This window comes from Palaemon carinicauda, chromosome 21, assembly GCF_036898095.1.
Source record: "Palaemon carinicauda isolate YSFRI2023 chromosome 21, ASM3689809v2, whole genome shotgun sequence".
NCBI classification, from domain to species: domain Eukaryota; kingdom Metazoa; phylum Arthropoda; class Malacostraca; order Decapoda; family Palaemonidae; genus Palaemon; species Palaemon carinicauda.
Window position 1 is genome coordinate 16,158,626 of NC_090745.1, and position 18,261 is coordinate 16,176,886.

At 40.1% G+C, this 18,261-nt stretch overlaps 1 protein-coding gene across 1 annotated transcript in view; it reads left to right on the forward strand.

Moving 5' to 3' along the window:
• The window catches only part of LOC137615188 (sodium-dependent phosphate transport protein 2B-like), a 43,194-nt gene extending 35,959 nt beyond the window's left edge, over positions 1-7,235 (forward strand). The window contains exons 4-12 of the mRNA XM_068344830.1: positions 1,286-1,414; positions 2,653-2,738; positions 2,940-3,045; positions 3,335-3,450; positions 3,571-3,874; positions 3,998-4,150; positions 4,316-4,440; positions 4,595-4,784; positions 4,967-7,235. Of these exons, the coding sequence (XP_068200931.1) occupies positions 1,286-1,414; positions 2,653-2,738; positions 2,940-3,045; positions 3,335-3,450; positions 3,571-3,874; positions 3,998-4,150; positions 4,316-4,440; positions 4,595-4,784; positions 4,967-5,262 (1,505 nt within the window). The 3' untranslated portion in view covers positions 5,263-7,235. The remainder of the gene's footprint in view (positions 1-1,285; positions 1,415-2,652; positions 2,739-2,939; positions 3,046-3,334; positions 3,451-3,570; positions 3,875-3,997; positions 4,151-4,315; positions 4,441-4,594; positions 4,785-4,966) is intronic.
• Positions 7,236-18,261: the final 11,026 nt, after the last annotated feature.

Sequence of the window (18,261 nt, forward strand, 5' to 3'; positions counted from 1 at the left end):
ATTCAAACAATTTCACCTTGTGAAGGGCATGACCCCTGGATGCGTTTTCGCCTTGCGCTGCGTTCCAGGCAAGTTAGTGCTTCTTACGCAACACCAGTCCTGTGACAGTGTGGAAACTAGATCAGGTTTTTCCCCGGTTGGCAACGAGCGTTGCTCTGTCCATTTTTTATATATAAAAATATATTTATCTATGTGGGAGCGATTTTGAGCGTATGTATACCACGAGTAAAGTATATCTAGAAAACTCTATAGGATTATAAGCGCTGAATTGACCTCCTGGACATCATTTTTCTATTCTCCACAAATCTACCTACAGGGTGTCCCATAAGTGTCTCTACATGGAAAAAATAAAAGTTTCTTGACATAAACCATTTTGTTTTTAATTTATATGAACTGCTCTATCACTGCCATTTAATGCTTGACTTAATTGCCTGTCCTAATGATATTTGGCTTAATTGCCTGGCCTTATGATGCTTAATTTAAATGTCATGTATTATTTCTCATATATAAGGAGACTTATGGGACACCCTGTATTATGTCCGCGATTTTAAGTATTAATACAACAAATAAAGGATTTAGAAAACTCTGTATACTGTAGATCGTAAGAGCTCAATGGCCTACCGGACCCTAAAGATGGATCATAGGACCCACATTGTTTAAATAAACTTATACAAAGTACTGAACCGGCAAAATTCTACAAAAAACGAAGATAAATTGGGAAATTTCCCCAATTTTTTTCCTTCAAAAGATTCACCGAAATTAGGGGATTGTCAGTAGGGAAAATTCCCAAACATGTTTAACGGTGTAAGAGTAATTGCTTTCAGCAGAATTGAAGGAGGCATTACAAAATAAAAACCGAAAAAAAGTATGAACTGCCCTGGTATAGATAACTAAATAAGTGGACATGACATTTTTACTTATCAATTTAGTTTAACAAATTAGTATTTGATTGAAACAATAACTATCTAATTTAAAATTCCGGTTCAGGAGACGACAATGAAGAGAAAAACCTTCATCTTATCCTTTTTTCTTTTACACCATGCTTTCAATTTAAGCCAAGTACCTGATCTCTTCAAAGCGATGCCCATGAACCACATAGTCATGTAGACTTTATCACACAATGTGATTTCACTAATAGACAAGTACCCAATCTCTTAAGAGCTACAAGACACAGAATCATGCAGACTTTCTTAGCATACGTGACATCAAGAGAAGCAAACCACTGTAGAAACTCATGTACTCAAATCATGTACTTACCCTCTTCCCTCCTCTCTTTCTCACGCAGGTGATGTCATGAACAACGAGTACGTGAAGAACCCAATCGTGGGTTTGATGATTGGCATTCTGGTGACCGTCCTCGTCCAGTCCTCCTCCACCTCCACGTCAATCATCGTTTCTATGGTCTCCGCTGGAAGTAAGTAGAAAATAATAAACAACATAAAATTTAAGTAGAGGATACAAGTAAATATGGTACTTTCCTGTTATTACCTCACCACTAATTCCCTATATAACCCCAGTACTATTTTTTTTAGGTTAGATTAGGTTTGAATTTTATCCCCCTACAGATTAAATAATTTGGGGAATCTGGTACAGAATTATATTGAAAGGATAAAGACACTTTCATCAAGTTAAAGAAAATCAAAAGATGTTAGATAATTTAATAAAGATGATACACGAAATTAGCAGAGAAACAGAAAGCTGGGATAAAATGAGATGCTTGGGGAATTGAGTAATGAAAGGATTATATTGAAAGGATAAAAACACTTAAATCAAGTTTAAGGAAATCAAAAGATGTTAGATAATTTGATAAGATGGTACACGGAATTAGCAGGAAAACAGGAACCAGAGGTAAAATGAGATGCTTAAGGAGTTGAGTAATGAAAGGATTATATTGAAAGATGAAGCACTTGGAATTAAGTTAAAGAAAATCAAGAGAAGTTAGATAATTCAATAATAAAGGGATTTAGCAAGGAAACAGGAAACAGAGGTTAAAAGGGAATTTAGTCAAATCAACGATAAGTAAAAATTAGTAAGATATAGAAAAGTAAATTAAGGAAATTAGGTCTACAGGATAAGGAAAAAAATACAAAAAAAAATTAGAGATAAAGGGTTCAAGTCAGGATACGATTGGCCAAGTTGAAGTAAAAGTTAGTAAAGATAAAGGGAGCAGAGTTGCTAACTGATACGAGAACAAACTACAGTAAAATGATGAGGATAATTTGTAGGAAAATTGAGTAGAGATAGTTAGGACGGTGAGAACAGATGGCTGAGAATAAATAGAATAAAAAAGTGCTGATTTAAAATGAAACTATTGCACACCTAAAACATGATGAAAAATATTGGAGGCATTCAAGAAATTTTCAAGAAAACCGTTTTAATAAGTAAACAAAATGGCTAAACCGAATAAACCCTCTTAGAATAATCATGGAAATTTGAATCTGAAATATTAAGAGAGATTATACATTACAAACTTTCCCCAGATACCAAATACTGCATTTCAAATTATTTATTTTTTTCAAATTTTCATTCAAGAAACCCTCAAGGGTTCACTCAAAATAATTACATTTTCACTTTTTTTTTCATTGTACATTTTTTCCTGTGTGCGTTCATAATTAACTATGTACTAACATGGTTGATCATTCTTTCTTTCAGTCCTTGATGTTCACACTGCAGTGCCAATGATCCTAGGTTCCAACATAGGCACATCTGTTACCAACACCATTGTTTCTTTGACGCAGGTATGAAAGCCATTTAAAATTCTACCAAATCATATTTAACAATCCTTTTTAAACTATAAGTTACTTATATTCAAGATATGTAACAGTGTATCAGTTAAAACAGTAACATTTCAACTTAGGGGTATTTGTGGAATGTCAAAAAGGTTGGGGGGAGGGGGGGTTGACAACTAGGATACAACTAATCTTTCTAACATTTTATAGGCTGGAGATCGTAATGAATTCAGACGAGCCTTTGCTGGTGCCACTGTACATGACATGTTTAATTGGCTCGCTGTCATTACAATGTTGATTATTGAAATTGCAACAGGTAAGGCCATTAAATATTTATGCAATTACGGTATCCCTTCTTGCATCTTTCTTGCAAGCTCATGTAATGTGTGAACAACAATTTGTTCCTTTGTTATATTAAAAAAAAAAACTTACAAATGTAGTCAATATAATACATGCCAATTTTATATTTCCAGTTTTGATGTTCAAAATTTGCATTTCAGTTCAGACACCTAGAAAATTATTAATTTCCCGTTAAATTTTGATGGGTTATTTCACTTTAAACATTACACCCATTCTCTCCTTCACTAATAAAACTTATTTTTCAGGCATGTTGGAGGCAATAACTACTGCTATGGTTAAGAACATAGATTTAACCAACAAAGGTGGAGAAATCAAGACACTTAAAGTCATCACTGAACCTTTCACATCTCTTATTGTTCAGGTAAGGTTTGAAATTAGTTATGAGCAAATTTGAATCCCATACACTTTATAAGTGTTCTCTACTTTTTTAAGATAAAATTATAAAATTCAATTTCATTATTGTCATTTCTTAAATTTCCAGCTGGATAAAAATGTTCTGAGTGCTTGGAGTACTGGATTAGGAGAACTTGCCAATGCAACTTCCTTGGTGAAGAAGTACTGTAAATATGACTGCGTCCCTCTATCCACAAGAGGTTCATTATTAACGGCTGTAGCAAATACACAAGGATGTAAGAAAGTTGGAGTTGAGGACTCTTGCAACTTTATATTCTACAACACAAGTCTCAGTGATATCCAGATTGGTATAATCTTGCTGGTAGTCTCTCTCATCATTTTGTGCGCTGCATTGATCGTCATTGTGAAGATTTTGAACTCAATGATGAAAGGTGAGTTAGTAAGCAATGTTCCTTTAAAATTAATTCAATGAAGAGAAATCTGAGACAATGACTTTCAAGATTTAAAAAATAAGTGAATTTTATTTGCATTCACAATCACACCTTACTTTTCAGGCAAAATGGCAAAAATTATCAAAACTACATTGAATGCCAATGTTCCTTACATGCCCTGGATTACTGGATACATTGCCATATTGGTTGGAGCTTTTATGACCTTCCTCGTTCAGTCATCCTCAATCTTCACTTCTACACTAACACCACTCATTGGTAAGTGAAGTGTACATGAATCCAGAAATGTTGAAAAGATAAAACATGCGGGTGTAATATGTAAAATCAACATGCTTTTATAAATAACAGGAAACAAACTTTATATGTTTATCGTTAAGTTTATAATAAGTGTCCAATATTTGAGATTTTTCATAATTAAAACAGGAATCGGTGTGATCACTGTCGAACGATCGTACCCACTGACTCTTGGAAGTAATATTGGAACAACCACCACAGCCCTTTTGGCTTCTATGGCTGGTGATGGTGACGGAGTCATTGATGCTATTCAGGTAAGTAATGTTTTGCCGTATTTGATATTTTTAAAACTTAACATAGCTTAAGAACTACGTGGGCATCTTAAGCACAGTGCCTGAAATATTGTCAAAATGAGGTTAAATATTAAACTACACCTGTACCTTAATTTGAACAAATTTTATCTTCCAGATTGCACTGGTACACTTGTTCTTCAATATCTTTGGCATCCTTCTCTTCTACCCCATCCCATTCATGAGATTTCCAATCCCACTGGCAAAGAAGCTTGGGGACATCACAGCAAAATATCGCTGGTTTGCGGTATTATATCTCATAATGATGTTTTTCTTTATGCCTGGATTCGTCTTCATTCTGTCTCTTGGTAAGTAAATGTCAACCATGAGAATGTTTGAAATTTTTTTTTTATCTTTTCTAATAACTTTTTATCTGGTAACGCTATCCCTATACGATTATAGCTATTATTTTTGAAAATATCAATTACAATCAACAATTGTTTACCAAAATAATGAATTTTATGATTATCCTTTCTTATGATTGCAACAGGTGGTCCCTACGTCCTTGGAGGAGTTGGGATTCCAATAATAGTCATACTGCTTTTCGCTGTCATCATGAACATACTTCAAAGCAAGAAACCCTCCATCCTTCCCCAAAAGCTCAGAAATTGGGATTGGCTTCCCAAACCTCTACATTCCCTACAACCTTACGATGACTGCTTCAAGGCCGTTCCCTGCTGCAAGTGCTGCAGAGTAGAAGAAAATAATCTCCAGGTGGTGCAAGTTGTCAAAGAAAATATTCATGAAAATCAAGCATTTGAAGGAAACGTAGACACCAAGTTTTAAAATGTACAGTCTCCTTCCTTGACAATGTACTTAAATTACACCATTAAACTGTGCTGTATTGTTTGTGATATGTAAGTTATATTCTGTCACTAATTATTCTGTGTACCTGTACTTCTCTTGTCGTATATATCTTTCGTGACATGCAATGTTTAATTAGCTGTAATGTCTTCACTGCATTAACTTTAACTTTCATATTTGGGAAAACTAACTTTTCATTAGGGTTGTCACAACTAAACTTTATGGTATCACTTGTTTAAAAATTATCTAAGCCCCATTGGCTGTATAACTTTCTATGTGTTGATAGGATCCGTTTTAGTGTCCTCGTTGCTTTTGTTCAACATTTTTTTTTAAATATTTTCTCTTAAGTACGGTATAATAGTACTATAATACAGTTTTTGTACTATATGCTATTCCTGTTTTCGTGTTTTGCTTGCTGCCTGGTAATTCAAGGCAGGACTTGGCAAGGACACTTCCCATATGTCATTTTATTTTTAAAATAAAAATATTAATTTATTCAGATTAAGTCATGTTCCACAGCATTCCAGGATTTTTCTTCTTTTTTTTTAATCACCTTCATTATCATTTTCATTATCATACACAGTATATCACTATAATCACAAAGCTCATCGTCATTCTCATCCCAGTTTTTAAGCTAAGTTTTAGGAAAATTAGAAAAGTTTCTGTTCTTTGTTGTATAGTTATGGAGATTTAATTCCAGACTTCCTTTACATTTTGTATTTAAAAACTTTACTATAATACAGTAGATTGCTTGATAATCATAAAAGTCAAAATATTTTTTTGCTTAAGTAATAAAAGATATAACATGAAATTTTAAAAGGTACCTGTATGTAAAACATTATATCATACTGAATATCAAACTCAATAATTTCAGGTAATTTTATTCTTGATTTATAGTAACATTATTCTTTGAGGGATAGTAAAAAAATATTTCATATTTGCTTCAGATTAGAAAAATAACTATTGAAACTGGTCATCTTCTTAAACCAATGATATGTATATATTTAAAGATGTTTGTATTTTAACGTTACTGTTGGGAATTAATGGCTGTGTATGTAGGCTTATTAGCTCAGAACAATTTCATGGCATCTTCTTGAAGTTGTCTCTCAGCCTGACCACAGCCTATTCTTATTGGCTGTGTTAAAGTAACCTTTTATTTTAGATTAAATCTTTTGTTGTAAAACAAGTCCACTTTCAAAATGTGTTTGTACATTAATAATACTATTTAGATAATGGTCAGATGAGCAATTGTGGAAACCTTTGTTAGCTTTTTAAGAACAAGTAGACTGTAGAATTAGACAGCAGTAAACCTTAAACTATTGGAGATTACACATCTTTAAAGAATATCTTGTGTTCTGTATCAACTAACAAAATTTGATGAAAACTTAAAATACTTTATCTTGACATTTTAATTCAAAGTACTCTAAGTAATTACAGTTGATTTTAGATTTACTGCAGCTGTATTTTAACGCAGTTAATTACTCAAGCAGATTGTCCTTTTCTGTAGTTAACATTTCAAATACTGTCCTTTTCAGTTTATACTACTGGGTGCCAGTTTAGAAATGAAAAATGTTGGCATATTTAACATCATTATGTTTGTAAGAAAGGTCACAGCACAATGCTTCTAAATATAAAGGTTAACAATTTCAAATTGAGTAACTGTTGTATTATTATAAATTTTGTTTTGAGCAAGCTTTACCTTCAAGGTGAAAAAAATTGGTCCACTGTACATTCAGTCTGGCTTTACCCTACATTTGATGAAATTTCAATATGGATGAAAATTTTAGACTTATGTTTTATTACTATATATCCTGAGGCATTTTAAAATCATGCTGATGTATACTTTGATTTAAAGTACTATATTTTTGTATATTTTGTAGATAGGTTTCCCTCTTGTAAATATATACATATTATATATACTGTATATAGTCCATAAATAAAATATTAGAACTATACAGTATGAATTTTGAATCCGATAAAATTCTATTGTGGGGCAACACTGCATTTTTAGTCCTAAGTAATCCTCTGAAAATTTAAAGCCCTAGACTCGACCTCAAGGAAAACTATTTGGGCATATTAAGGCCTCTATGTATGTCAAAAAATTTCTTAATCAATATTTTTACTGGGAATACTTTTGTCAAATTTACAGTATGTATCCAAACAATGGTTGTTGGTAAACAATTTTCTGGTGAAGTATTCTTGTAAATGAACTAAGAAAATGAAAAGTAAAAAGGATGTCAACATTTTCAGATTTTGTATAAGGCATATGCTGAAAAAGTTTATCATTATTATTATATGTGAATTTAGATGTGTATTATTGACAATGTGTATCATCTTGGAAGATGCTTCCCACTAATACATAGCAAACGGAACAAAAATAGTCCTAACTAGAAAACCTTCTTAAGCACTAATAACCAATTGTATGGAAATACAAAAGTTCTACCTGCCAATAATTTATGTAAATAAGAAATGCATTTTCAACATGAAAGGAAATTTCCAGCCAAGATAAAGACTTTCAAGGCAAGTCACATAATGTCAAAGTTACAACAATGTTGTGTGACTGAAAAAGCATAGATAGAAGGCCCTCTGTATTAAAAATGTTACATAGAAAGCAGTCAAATAATTACATTAAAAATAAGCAGGGTTTCATAATGACAAATTTGTATTTTGCCCTAACAAATACAAACCTGTAGTTGTTTACAAAGGATATATATCTTTCAGCAAAATAGACTGAAAAAGTACAAGGTGACCCTATCTCTACTCACAGCTTCCAGAGCTGCCTCGCTTTTCGATTGCAGGAAGGACTTCAGGGGAGACAGGTGATGGCGGGACAGTTTTTGTAAACAACTACAAGTTTGTATTAGAGAAAAAATACAAATTGTTTCCAAATTCGTCATTTGTTCCCACACAAACAAACCTTTCTTTGTTCACATAGGATGACTCACTCCTAGGTGGGAGGAAGTCTGGCTTCTAGCTTAGCCATTAACCCAGGTTGTCCTAGAAATAGCATCTGAACATCTTGGTAAGCAGTTGTAAAAACAGGAGCCTTACATATATAGACGTTCTTAGTGATCCCTTGCAAGAAAACATTGGGGACGTATCATTATAATTATTTATTATCTATACTGGGATACACAAGGGAAGTACTTTTTACCTGCAGAGGTTGAAGCCAGCTTGCAGAGAACCCAAGGAGCTGTACCCTAATAGAGGAGAAAATGAAGAGAGGAAAATGCCAGACATACTCTCATTCATTCCAGACTTAACCCGGGTAACCAATGCCCTTAACCAACTACTACTTGTCCAACCAGGAGCCTGAGGTCATCTTAAACCACTTGTTGTGCAGTAACACAGGGTCGATAGTAAATGTATCGAGCCTTCTATGGGTCATGTCTTTAAGGTAGTGGGCGGTGAAGGTTGTTTAACGCTTTGACACGCCCGCTTGTAAAACTTGAGAAACTGCGTAGTTTTGTTTAAATGCCAGGCACATACTGATGCCCCTGACATCATGAGCTCTTAAGTCGTTGAGTTTGAGGGTCTTGTTGGAGAGTAAACTATGAATTTGTGAATCTAAGAAGAGATCATGTTCTTGGTGACCTTCCTCTTCGAGCTGACGAATTAGGCTGAAAGCTGGGGTCTTGTTGCTGCAGTGTATTTAAGATATCTCAAACTCCTTACGGGGCAAAGTAACAACTGATCTGGGTCATTGGTTACAGAACGGAGACTCGCTATCCAGAAGGCCCCAAATCTAGGATCCGGGACCGATGGATTTTGAGTCTTGGCAATGAACTCAAGGACGAAGCCGAGTGTCACTTACCTCCATCCCCTTGAATGGGTGATGTCGTATGAGAGGCCATGTAGTTCACCGACTCTTTTTGCTGATGCTAAAACGAGAATGCCGTCTTCAAAGTGATATTTGCACGGCCTCAGGACACAAAGCACGTTCCAAGGAGGAGGCTTACACTCTGACTGGGGGCAAGTGATCTCATAACTCCGTATGAGTAAGGAAAGTTCCAACGAAGAGGAAAGATCTACTCCATTCAATCTAAAGGCTAGGCTTAAGGCTGAGCTATAGCCTTTCACCTCTAAGACTGAAAACAGTTTTTCCTCCCAAAGGTAAAAGGGACTCTGCTAATATGACAAATTCAGAGATAATTTTTATTTTTCCCTAACTAATACAAACCTGGAGTTATTTACTTGGATCATCTTTCGGCAAAGCTGGAAGATAGCCATTAAACTTAAAGTGCGAGGTGGCAACCCTGCCTAACTGCTTGAGCGGGTACGCAGGGGGTGGCTGGAGGGTACCCAACCGCCTCTATATATACTCTCAAAGCTATGAGATACATCACATTTGATTGCAGGCAGGACTTGTGGGGGACAGTTAATGGCGGGTCAATTTATATAAATAACTACAGGTTTGTATTAGTTAGGGAAAAAGATTTTGAGCGAAGCAAAAAATCTCTTTTTGGGTGAGATAGCCATGTAGTCCTGATGGAAGGTTCCTTCAGTAGCTTCCTAAGGGTATATATGACTACAGTAGATATTCCCAGAGAATTAAACTACAGGTTTCACAGAATTCTAACTTCTGGCGCGAGTACCCATAAGGTTTCTCTTTAGGATATTGTATAATAACGGGACGTATGCTTGACACGCCACATAGCTATCGGCACCCCACATAGCGTTTACGCTTCGAGGGGGAATAGTGGCAAGTTATAGGAGGAGCCGTTACAGAGTTCTCCTCCTCCGCTACTGCTTCGGTACTCGGCGACGTCAACATCCGGTCGCCACGTTGGCCGCTATCTTGGATGGCGCCGCCGGAGCGTGCCATTGTCATTCCTTTCAGCGTTTATGCCTGCCTCCATGATACAATAAGATTGGGAGGGGCCTGTCAAGGCCAAATAGAGAACAAGGGCGGGTCCATCAGGACGACATGGCAATCTCACCCAAAAATAGATTTTTCGCTTCGCTCAAAATCCGTATTTTGGGCTCAAGCCATGTCATCCTGATGGAAGTGTACCAGAGAATTAATGTATCGTGGATTTTTCCCCTTTTTTGTAGTGCCTTTCGACTTCTAAACAATATTCCATTGGTCTGATGACCACAGAGACCTGTGGCATATCCGTCACATGCCACCTCAGATAAGCATACTGTATATCATGTTACTGCTTCATGTCCCCCTGGCAGAGAAGTCCTAAATGGACAGAAGGAACATCTTGAAGTTGCTTGATGGAGGAACTCACCTAGTGTCGGAGATACCTGCCGGTCCCAGGGTCAGATAGAGAAGGTAAATATACTCGTGTTGGAACAAGTTACCTTAATCTAGATGAGTATTCAAGAGAACAAATTTATAACATTGTTCATAAAATATCAAAACAAAGGGTAATAAAAGTCTGTTACAGTATTTTATTTCATGAGAAAGAGAGGGGGAAATGAGACGCACAGGGTAACCTAATACTCTTTTATTCATTAAAACAGACTTAGCGTGAAATAGGTAAAAAATTTTTACAATAATCAATGCAATTAAAAACATAGACTAAAGACATCAAAAGAAGTGGGTGTGGAATCTGAAAGGGAAAACTTGCCATAGCACACACAAGTTCCAGAGGAACTATAAAGTCTTTCTAGAAAGTCTTATATACACTTCATGTTAAAACATGTGGCACACGTGTTACAGTCTATGTTACTTCACCTTGTAGAAGAACAGTCTTTAGCATCACTAGGTGGCACTTAAATTCACTATGTTTCGCACTGGGGACAACACAGGCACCCATGGAGCTAGAGTCCCGAATAACTCACTGTTCTACGCAGCACTAAGCAGCAGGTTTTAGCACACTACCTGCTGCCATCACATGGCGCCGCAACTCTTGCACCCTCTTTGCGTAGTGTTTGAAAACACTTTCGATGATTTCCAGCCCGTGAAGGAACGAAGACTCTCGAAGTCCATCGTCTGGAAGAAATTCAGGGAAGAGGCGACTTTCCTGGGATCATGACCTGCGGGTGTACTGTCAGGATCCGCTCTGCGAATAAAGTAGGTGATCTTCGCCCTTAGTTGTTTGAGTGACAAATCAGACCCTGATGTTTCTCCTTTAAAGAGCTATCCTCCGCCAAAGTCTGAAGTTCTTCGAAGATAGACCTTTAGACTCTCTACTGGGCATAGAGACATCTTCCTTCAGGGGGCAGATTCTCCAGGGCCCCACCGTTTCGTGGGAAGCTCGTTCTTGGCGAGAAACGTTGGGTCAGGAAAGAGGGTAAGTTCGCCTGTGTCAGCAAACTGCATCTGGCCCTCTTCTCTTGATAAAGCCACAATCTCACTGACTCGGGCTCCCGAGGCGAGAGCAAAAAGGAAAATCACTTTTTGAGTCAAATCTTTCAGAGGGCAAGACTCGTTGTCCAGACGGTGTGCAGACAAAATGCCGACGGACATAATGTCGACGGACAAAATGTTGACGGACAAAATGTAGACATTAGTTAAGAGTAGGACAAAATGTCGACGACTTATTTCATTTAGTTATATATATACATCTTCATTTATTTATTATTTCCTGATAATTCATATACATTATTCTTAATTTTGTTTGTTCACCCATAAAGATTATGTTTCTTGTTGTTTATGAAATGAATTTATTTATATATTCCTTCGACTGGAAATGCACCACTTTACCAACTGATATCGAACAGTCATTGGATCTAAACTTAATTAGCATAGCTTTACTATGTGAAATTCCCTTTATCATTATCATTATCTTTTTTTATTTTTATATATATATATATATTTTTTTTCTATTTTCATATTTTCTTATAATTTATTTTTTTTAATTTTTTTATTCTTTTATTTGACTTTTTATTATTTATTTATTTATTATAATAATGAATCATAACATGGTTCAATTGTACAACTACAAATTTATGTAAAACAATTTATTCAATAAAAGGGTGATACAAAAAAAAAATAATGAGCAAAAAAATTTAATTCTAAAAAGTGGTACAACAGATATTGAACACAAAATTTATCTTTTAATAACAACATAGTTCTAAAAAGTGTTACAAATTATTTGCAACTGCTCTTAAAAATTGTTTCCCTTGATCGGGATGAAAGTTTGTGACCAGGTTCTTCAATCTTTCATTAATTCTAACATATTTTATGTTCTGCCTTCCAATCCCTCTCCCATTGGTTAGTTGCGCTAACAACATTTCTGTATTTGCTTGTTCTTTTTTCAGTTAGTTAACCAATTTTTCTACAGATGCATACTTAATAAAATTTGAAAAATCTTTCTTCGTTGAGAATTTGAAAAGTCTTTTATCGTTTAGAATACATAAGTTCGGGTCATAAAATTTTTTTCAAAGCAAAACGAGACAATTACCGGTGTTGGAAAAATAAGTAAACAACAACTGAGTTTTGGCAAATATGTAAAACAGGAAAAGAGTTATCTAATGTGATAACTACCAAGATAGAATGGTTTGAACGCATTCGTTAGCGTAAAAAAAAGTTGTATTATTATTATTATTATTATTAGTAGTAGTAGTAGTAGTAGTAGTAGTAGTAGTATTAATATTATCATTATGTTTATTATTATTATCATCATTATTATTATTATAATGCTCGTTGACATTACGTCCATCGACATTTTGTCCTACTCTAACAAATGTCTACATTTTGTCCGTCGACATTTTGTCAATCGACATTATGTCCGTCGACATTATGTCCGTCGGCATTATGTCCGTCGGCATTATGTCCGTCGGCATTATGTCCTACAACCGTCCAGACTTGAGGCAAACTGGAGCACCTTGTCGAGAGACCAGGAGATAGATCTCGGAGGAGGTGCAGGACGGAGTCTAGCACATGCCTTTGGCAGCTTGTTAAAGATGTTGTCGGACAGGTCGATCTGGAAGGCATAGAGTAGTGGTCTTGTCAAGGCCGATTTGCAGGTAGCAATCGTGTTGGATGCCAAGCCCTGTCTATGAAGGTGAATAAAGAAGGATAGACAAAAATCTATAGAGATTTCCATAGGATTTTTAGCCTTGACGAAGGACACCCACTTCTTCCAGGAAGACTCGTATTGCCTTCTGGTAGATTTAGTTTTGTATTCCTCTAGGAAGTCCAAACTTTTCTTCGAGATCCCAAACCTCTTCTTAACGGCTAAGGAGAGAAAATCATGAGCTGTAGGTCTCTGATTTTCCTTGATGAAGCAAAGACAGTCGACTTCTGAACTTGCTGGGATAGAACTGGGTCCAGCAGGGGAATTATCTTGGGTTGTAACTCCAGGATTAGAGGAAACCAGTTGCTCTGTGGCCACTTGGGTGCCACCAGGGCTGCTGTGCCTTGGAAGGTTCTCAGCTTGGTGAGGACTTTCAGCAGAAGGTTGAGTGGAGGGAACAGGTAAATCTTGGACCATCTGTTCCAATCCAGGGACATGGCGTCCACTGCTTCCGCTCTGGGGTCCTCGTAAGGGGCCACGTAACGAGGAAGTTGTTTGTTGTCGCTCATCACGAAGAGGTCGATCTGCAGTTCCGGGACTTGGCGCTAGATGAAGGAGAATGAGTCTGCGTCTAGGGACCATTCTGACTCTATCGGGGTTGTCCTTGATAGAGCATCCGCCGTCACATTGCGAAATCCTTGAAGGTGAACTGCTGAGAGGTGCCATCTCTTCTTGTCCGCAAGGCGGAGGATGGGCAGTAACACTTGGTTGAGTTGGGGCGATCTTGAGCCCTGACGGTTGAGACATCTGACCACAACGGCGCTGTCCAGAGTTAGACGGATGTGGGACGAGGGTCGTGGAGACAGCCTTTTCAGAGAAAGAAGGACTGTCATGGCCTCCAAGAAGTTGATGTGGAACGTCTTGAATAGGGGAGACCATGTTCCTTGAACTTGTCGTTGAGGGGAGTGACCCCCCCCCCCATCCTTCTAGCGATGCATCCGTGTGGATAACGACCGACGGAGGTGGAGGTTGAAGGGGAACTGATCTCTTCAGGTTCTTTGCCTCTGACCATGGCTTTAGGAGTGAGCGAAGCCTCGTTGGCAGAGGTCTCTTGAGATCTCTTCGAGCGATGGATGCGTATCTTCTCCAGACTCCCGATGCATCCTTTAGCTGTGCTCGTAGCACTGGGTCTGTCACTGCAGCGAACTGGAGGGAGCCGAGCACCTACTCCTGTTGACATCTTGAAATCCGTTTGGATTTTAGGAGTCTCTTGACAGATCCCGCTATTTCCTTCCTTTTCTTCGGAGGGATGGAAAGACGGTGTGACTGAAGGTTCCAATGGATTCCTAGCCATTGAAACTTCTGAGCTGGAGAAAGTCGAGACTTCTTGGTGTTGATTTTGAAACACAGATGTTCCAGGAATTGGGTCACTTTTCTTGAAGCTTGCAAGCATTCTTCTGAGGATGTGGCCTATACCAGCCAATCGTCCAGGTAAGCCATCACCTGGACGCCTTGAAGGCGTAGCTGTTGGACGATCGTTTCTGCGAGCTTTGTGAAGATCCTTGGAGCTATGTTGAGTCCGAAGGGCATGGCTCTGAAGGCGTAATGCCTTCTTTGAAGCCTGAATCCTAGGTGGAAGGCAGCCTGGAGATTCATTGGAATGTGCCAGTAGGCGTCCGCCAAGTCTATCGAGACTGTGAATGCCTTTTGGGGCAGTAGGGCTCTTATGTACTGAAGAGTTAGCATCTTGAATTTGTTGTTCACGATGAACTTGTTGAGAGGGGACAAGTTCAGAACGACTGAGTTTATCGAAGTCCTTCTTGGGAACACAGAACAGTCTTCCCTGGAACCTGGTGGACTTTACCCTCTTGATCACCTTCTTGTTCCAGAGTTCTTGGACGTATTCTTCCAGGATGGGGGTGGAGTGTTGGAAGAATTGATGGAAGGTTGGAGGTGGTGATACCCAGCTCCACCCCAGTCCGTTCTTGATGATGCTGTGAGCCCAAGGATCGAAGGTCCAACGATCCTGGAAGAGGCAGAGTCTTCCTCCCACCGGAAGCATTTCATTGCTTCTGGTTTCCCGAGGGTTTGCCACCTCGGTCGCCTGCTCCCCTCCCTCCTCTCCCTCTGGAAAGGCATCGAGAGGAGTCTCTGCCGGAGCCTCTACCTTTGGGACGAAAGGTAGTGGATTGCCTTTCATAGGCAGGGGTAAAGACTGGTGACTGGGCCACCACCGGCTGAGGGACCAACTGAAAGGTCTGTTGGGGCTGAGGGACCAACTGAAAGGTCTGTTGGGGCTGAGCCACCAACTGGGGAGTAGTGGGTGCCGGAAACTGGTGCTTACCCTGTCGCTGCTGAGGCCTAGGCTTGTGAGACTTCTTAGGTTGGGGGCCCTCATCCTGAGAAGATTTCCTCTTTCTGGACATGCCCCATTTGTTGAGAAGGTTCCGGTTCTCGGTGGCGGCTCTGTCTAAGATCTCTTTCACGAGATCATCGGGGAAGAGGTTTTTCCCCCAAAATGTTGGAGATCAGTTTCCGGGGTTCGTGTTTGACGGAAGCGTCCGTAAACATGAATTCCCTATAGGCTCTCTGAGCCCTGATGAAGCTGTGGGAGTCTTTCGTCAGGGTGGCGAGATGGGTCTTAGCTAAGACCATATACATACCTGGGGTCCGAGTGTCCCCGGCCATTGTTTCCAATTGCACTTGGAGGGAAAAGGAGGCGGCCAGTCTCTCTTTCGTATCCAGCTCCCGACGCAGATGGTATTCGGAGAGCTTAGGCAGGTTCTCATTAAACTGACGTTCTACTACGTCAGCCTCTAACTTTCCTACCGAGAAAGTTAACTGGATGTCTTTCCAGTTCTTGTCGTCAGGAGGTAGGGCGAGGGAGAGGGGCCTACATTCCCCCAATGTAGGGCAAGGTTTCCCTTCCTCCACCACCTTCAACACTGCCAGCAAGGACTTTTTGGCAAAGGGGAAGATCATGGTGGCAGGAGCAAGAAAAGATGGATGTTTCTTGCTAAGGGCTGGCACCTTGGAGTTGGTGTAGCCCTTGCTCTTAAGGTTTCCAGCCAAAAGAGATTGAGCCTTGGCATGGTCAAAGACTATGACCTCCTTAGGCTCGGTTTCCTCCTTGGAAGCTGGCTCGGACTTGAGACGGATGTAACATTCCGGGGACGACTCAAAACTAGGCCAAAACTCCACCTCTTCAAGGGGGATGGCGCCTAGCTTGTCATTGACAAAGATTCGTCCACTTGTGATTGGCATGTGCTCGGCATGCCTCCAGGGGTTAGTCACTGAGCAAGGGGGAAGATCCTTGACGTTGATCTTCTTGACCGACTGCTTCGACAGACGGAGAATCTCCCTCTTGAGGTCTTCTTGTCCTCTTCGGTACCTCTCATCCAGAAGGGCCACTAGGGCCTGGATACTGTCCTGGTTCTCCAGTAACGATGGAGTAGGAGTAGGCGTCGACGGAGTAGGAGTAGGCGTCGACGAAGTAGAGGGGACGGGTTCCGTTACGGCAACGGAAGTGACAGAGGGGGCGCGGGCGACCTAGCCCTCGGAGTCCGGAGCCTCCACATGATCTTCCTCTTCTTGACCCTCGGCCATCAGGGTCCTTTCAGTGGTGTCTGATACCTCCGACAGCTGTTCCACCTTGTCAAGATGGAAGTCTTGCAGTGCATCCGAAACGTCAGGTTTAACCATCAGCTGGACGTAGGGGATCTCGGCCTTGGGGATGACAGCATCCGCAGATGCCTTTGAGAAGAGCAAAGCTCTCATCTTCTCACTCGGGAGATAGGGCCCCGTGGCGTTCTTTTGGAAACCACGCACCCATTTGCGCAGTTTCTCTCGGGCAACGTCCCTGGCCTCCGCAGAGGGAGGGTCCTCGAACGCTTCATGGAGCAGGTCCTTGCAGACAGTGCAGACCTGCGGGTCCCAATCCCGGAGAGTCCCCTTGGTGATGGAACAGCTGGCGTGGGTTCGGCACGCCAGGTGGCCGTAGAAGTCCGGACGCCGAACGCTACAGAAGGCGCTCTCACACCGGACATACTCCTCCTGTAAAAGAAAGGGGGAATGAGTCTGCGGAAATCATATACAATGACTTAAAGTAAAGACTTGAAGTAATCTTAGATTAGCATAAAAGTTATTTAACTTAATATAAGATTCCTTTTCTTGTGTAAGCTTAGGATAGTAAGCTGGAAAAGAAGCAGAAAAGACACATACATGTACATCCCGCCCAGCCAATTGACGTGACCCCACACCGAGATTAATTCTAGGGGCTCTTAAAGAGCCTAAGAGATGGAAGAGATATCCACAATGGATTAAGCACAGCTTAGGCTTCCTCTGGAGAATTAGTCATGGTGAGAAGGGGGGAAACTGAGTTCATTCAGTTTAAGATAAGAAAGGGGGGGAGAAGTAATCCCTCCCTAATCAGATGGGTCCCGGCAAGGGACGGGGCATGGATGCACAGAGTATGCTGGAAATATTTTTACAGCATAACTATACATCATAGTGTTTTTTTGTTTAGGGTAAGTACTGTACCATAGACATACCGGCTATCATATATAGCTATACAATAGTCGCTGCCGGCACCAGGCCAGCAGGGGAGAGGTAACAGTCCACTGAAATAATATGATTAGGTGGCGTCGGCAGCGTGGCGGCATGCCGGAAACGCACCGGGCACTGGCGAATCTCCATCGAGGGTGGGAACCCCCTCCCTGTCATCAGTCTATGTGGCAGAGAGAATAGAAGCTTCTGGATGATGGCAGATTGCCGGCACGTCGGCGGCCTCCGGCAGTCGGCAAGCGACCGGTGAAGGTATTCCAGCACTGGCGTCAATCAATGAGACAGATTGGATACTAGGGTACCCTGACAGCTGTTGCCAGCAGGGTAGCGGCAGTGGACCGGCACTGATAGGTAGAGAGAAAGGGTAGGGGAAGAGAGAGGGAAGGGTAGTTCGTTACCCCGACCTCGTCTTCCTCCGGAAGGAGTGTTCAAATGAAAGAGAGGGGGGCAATCTTTCATCCAGCCGCAACAGAGCCGGCAGTCGGCAGGAATTGTAGGTGGCGGC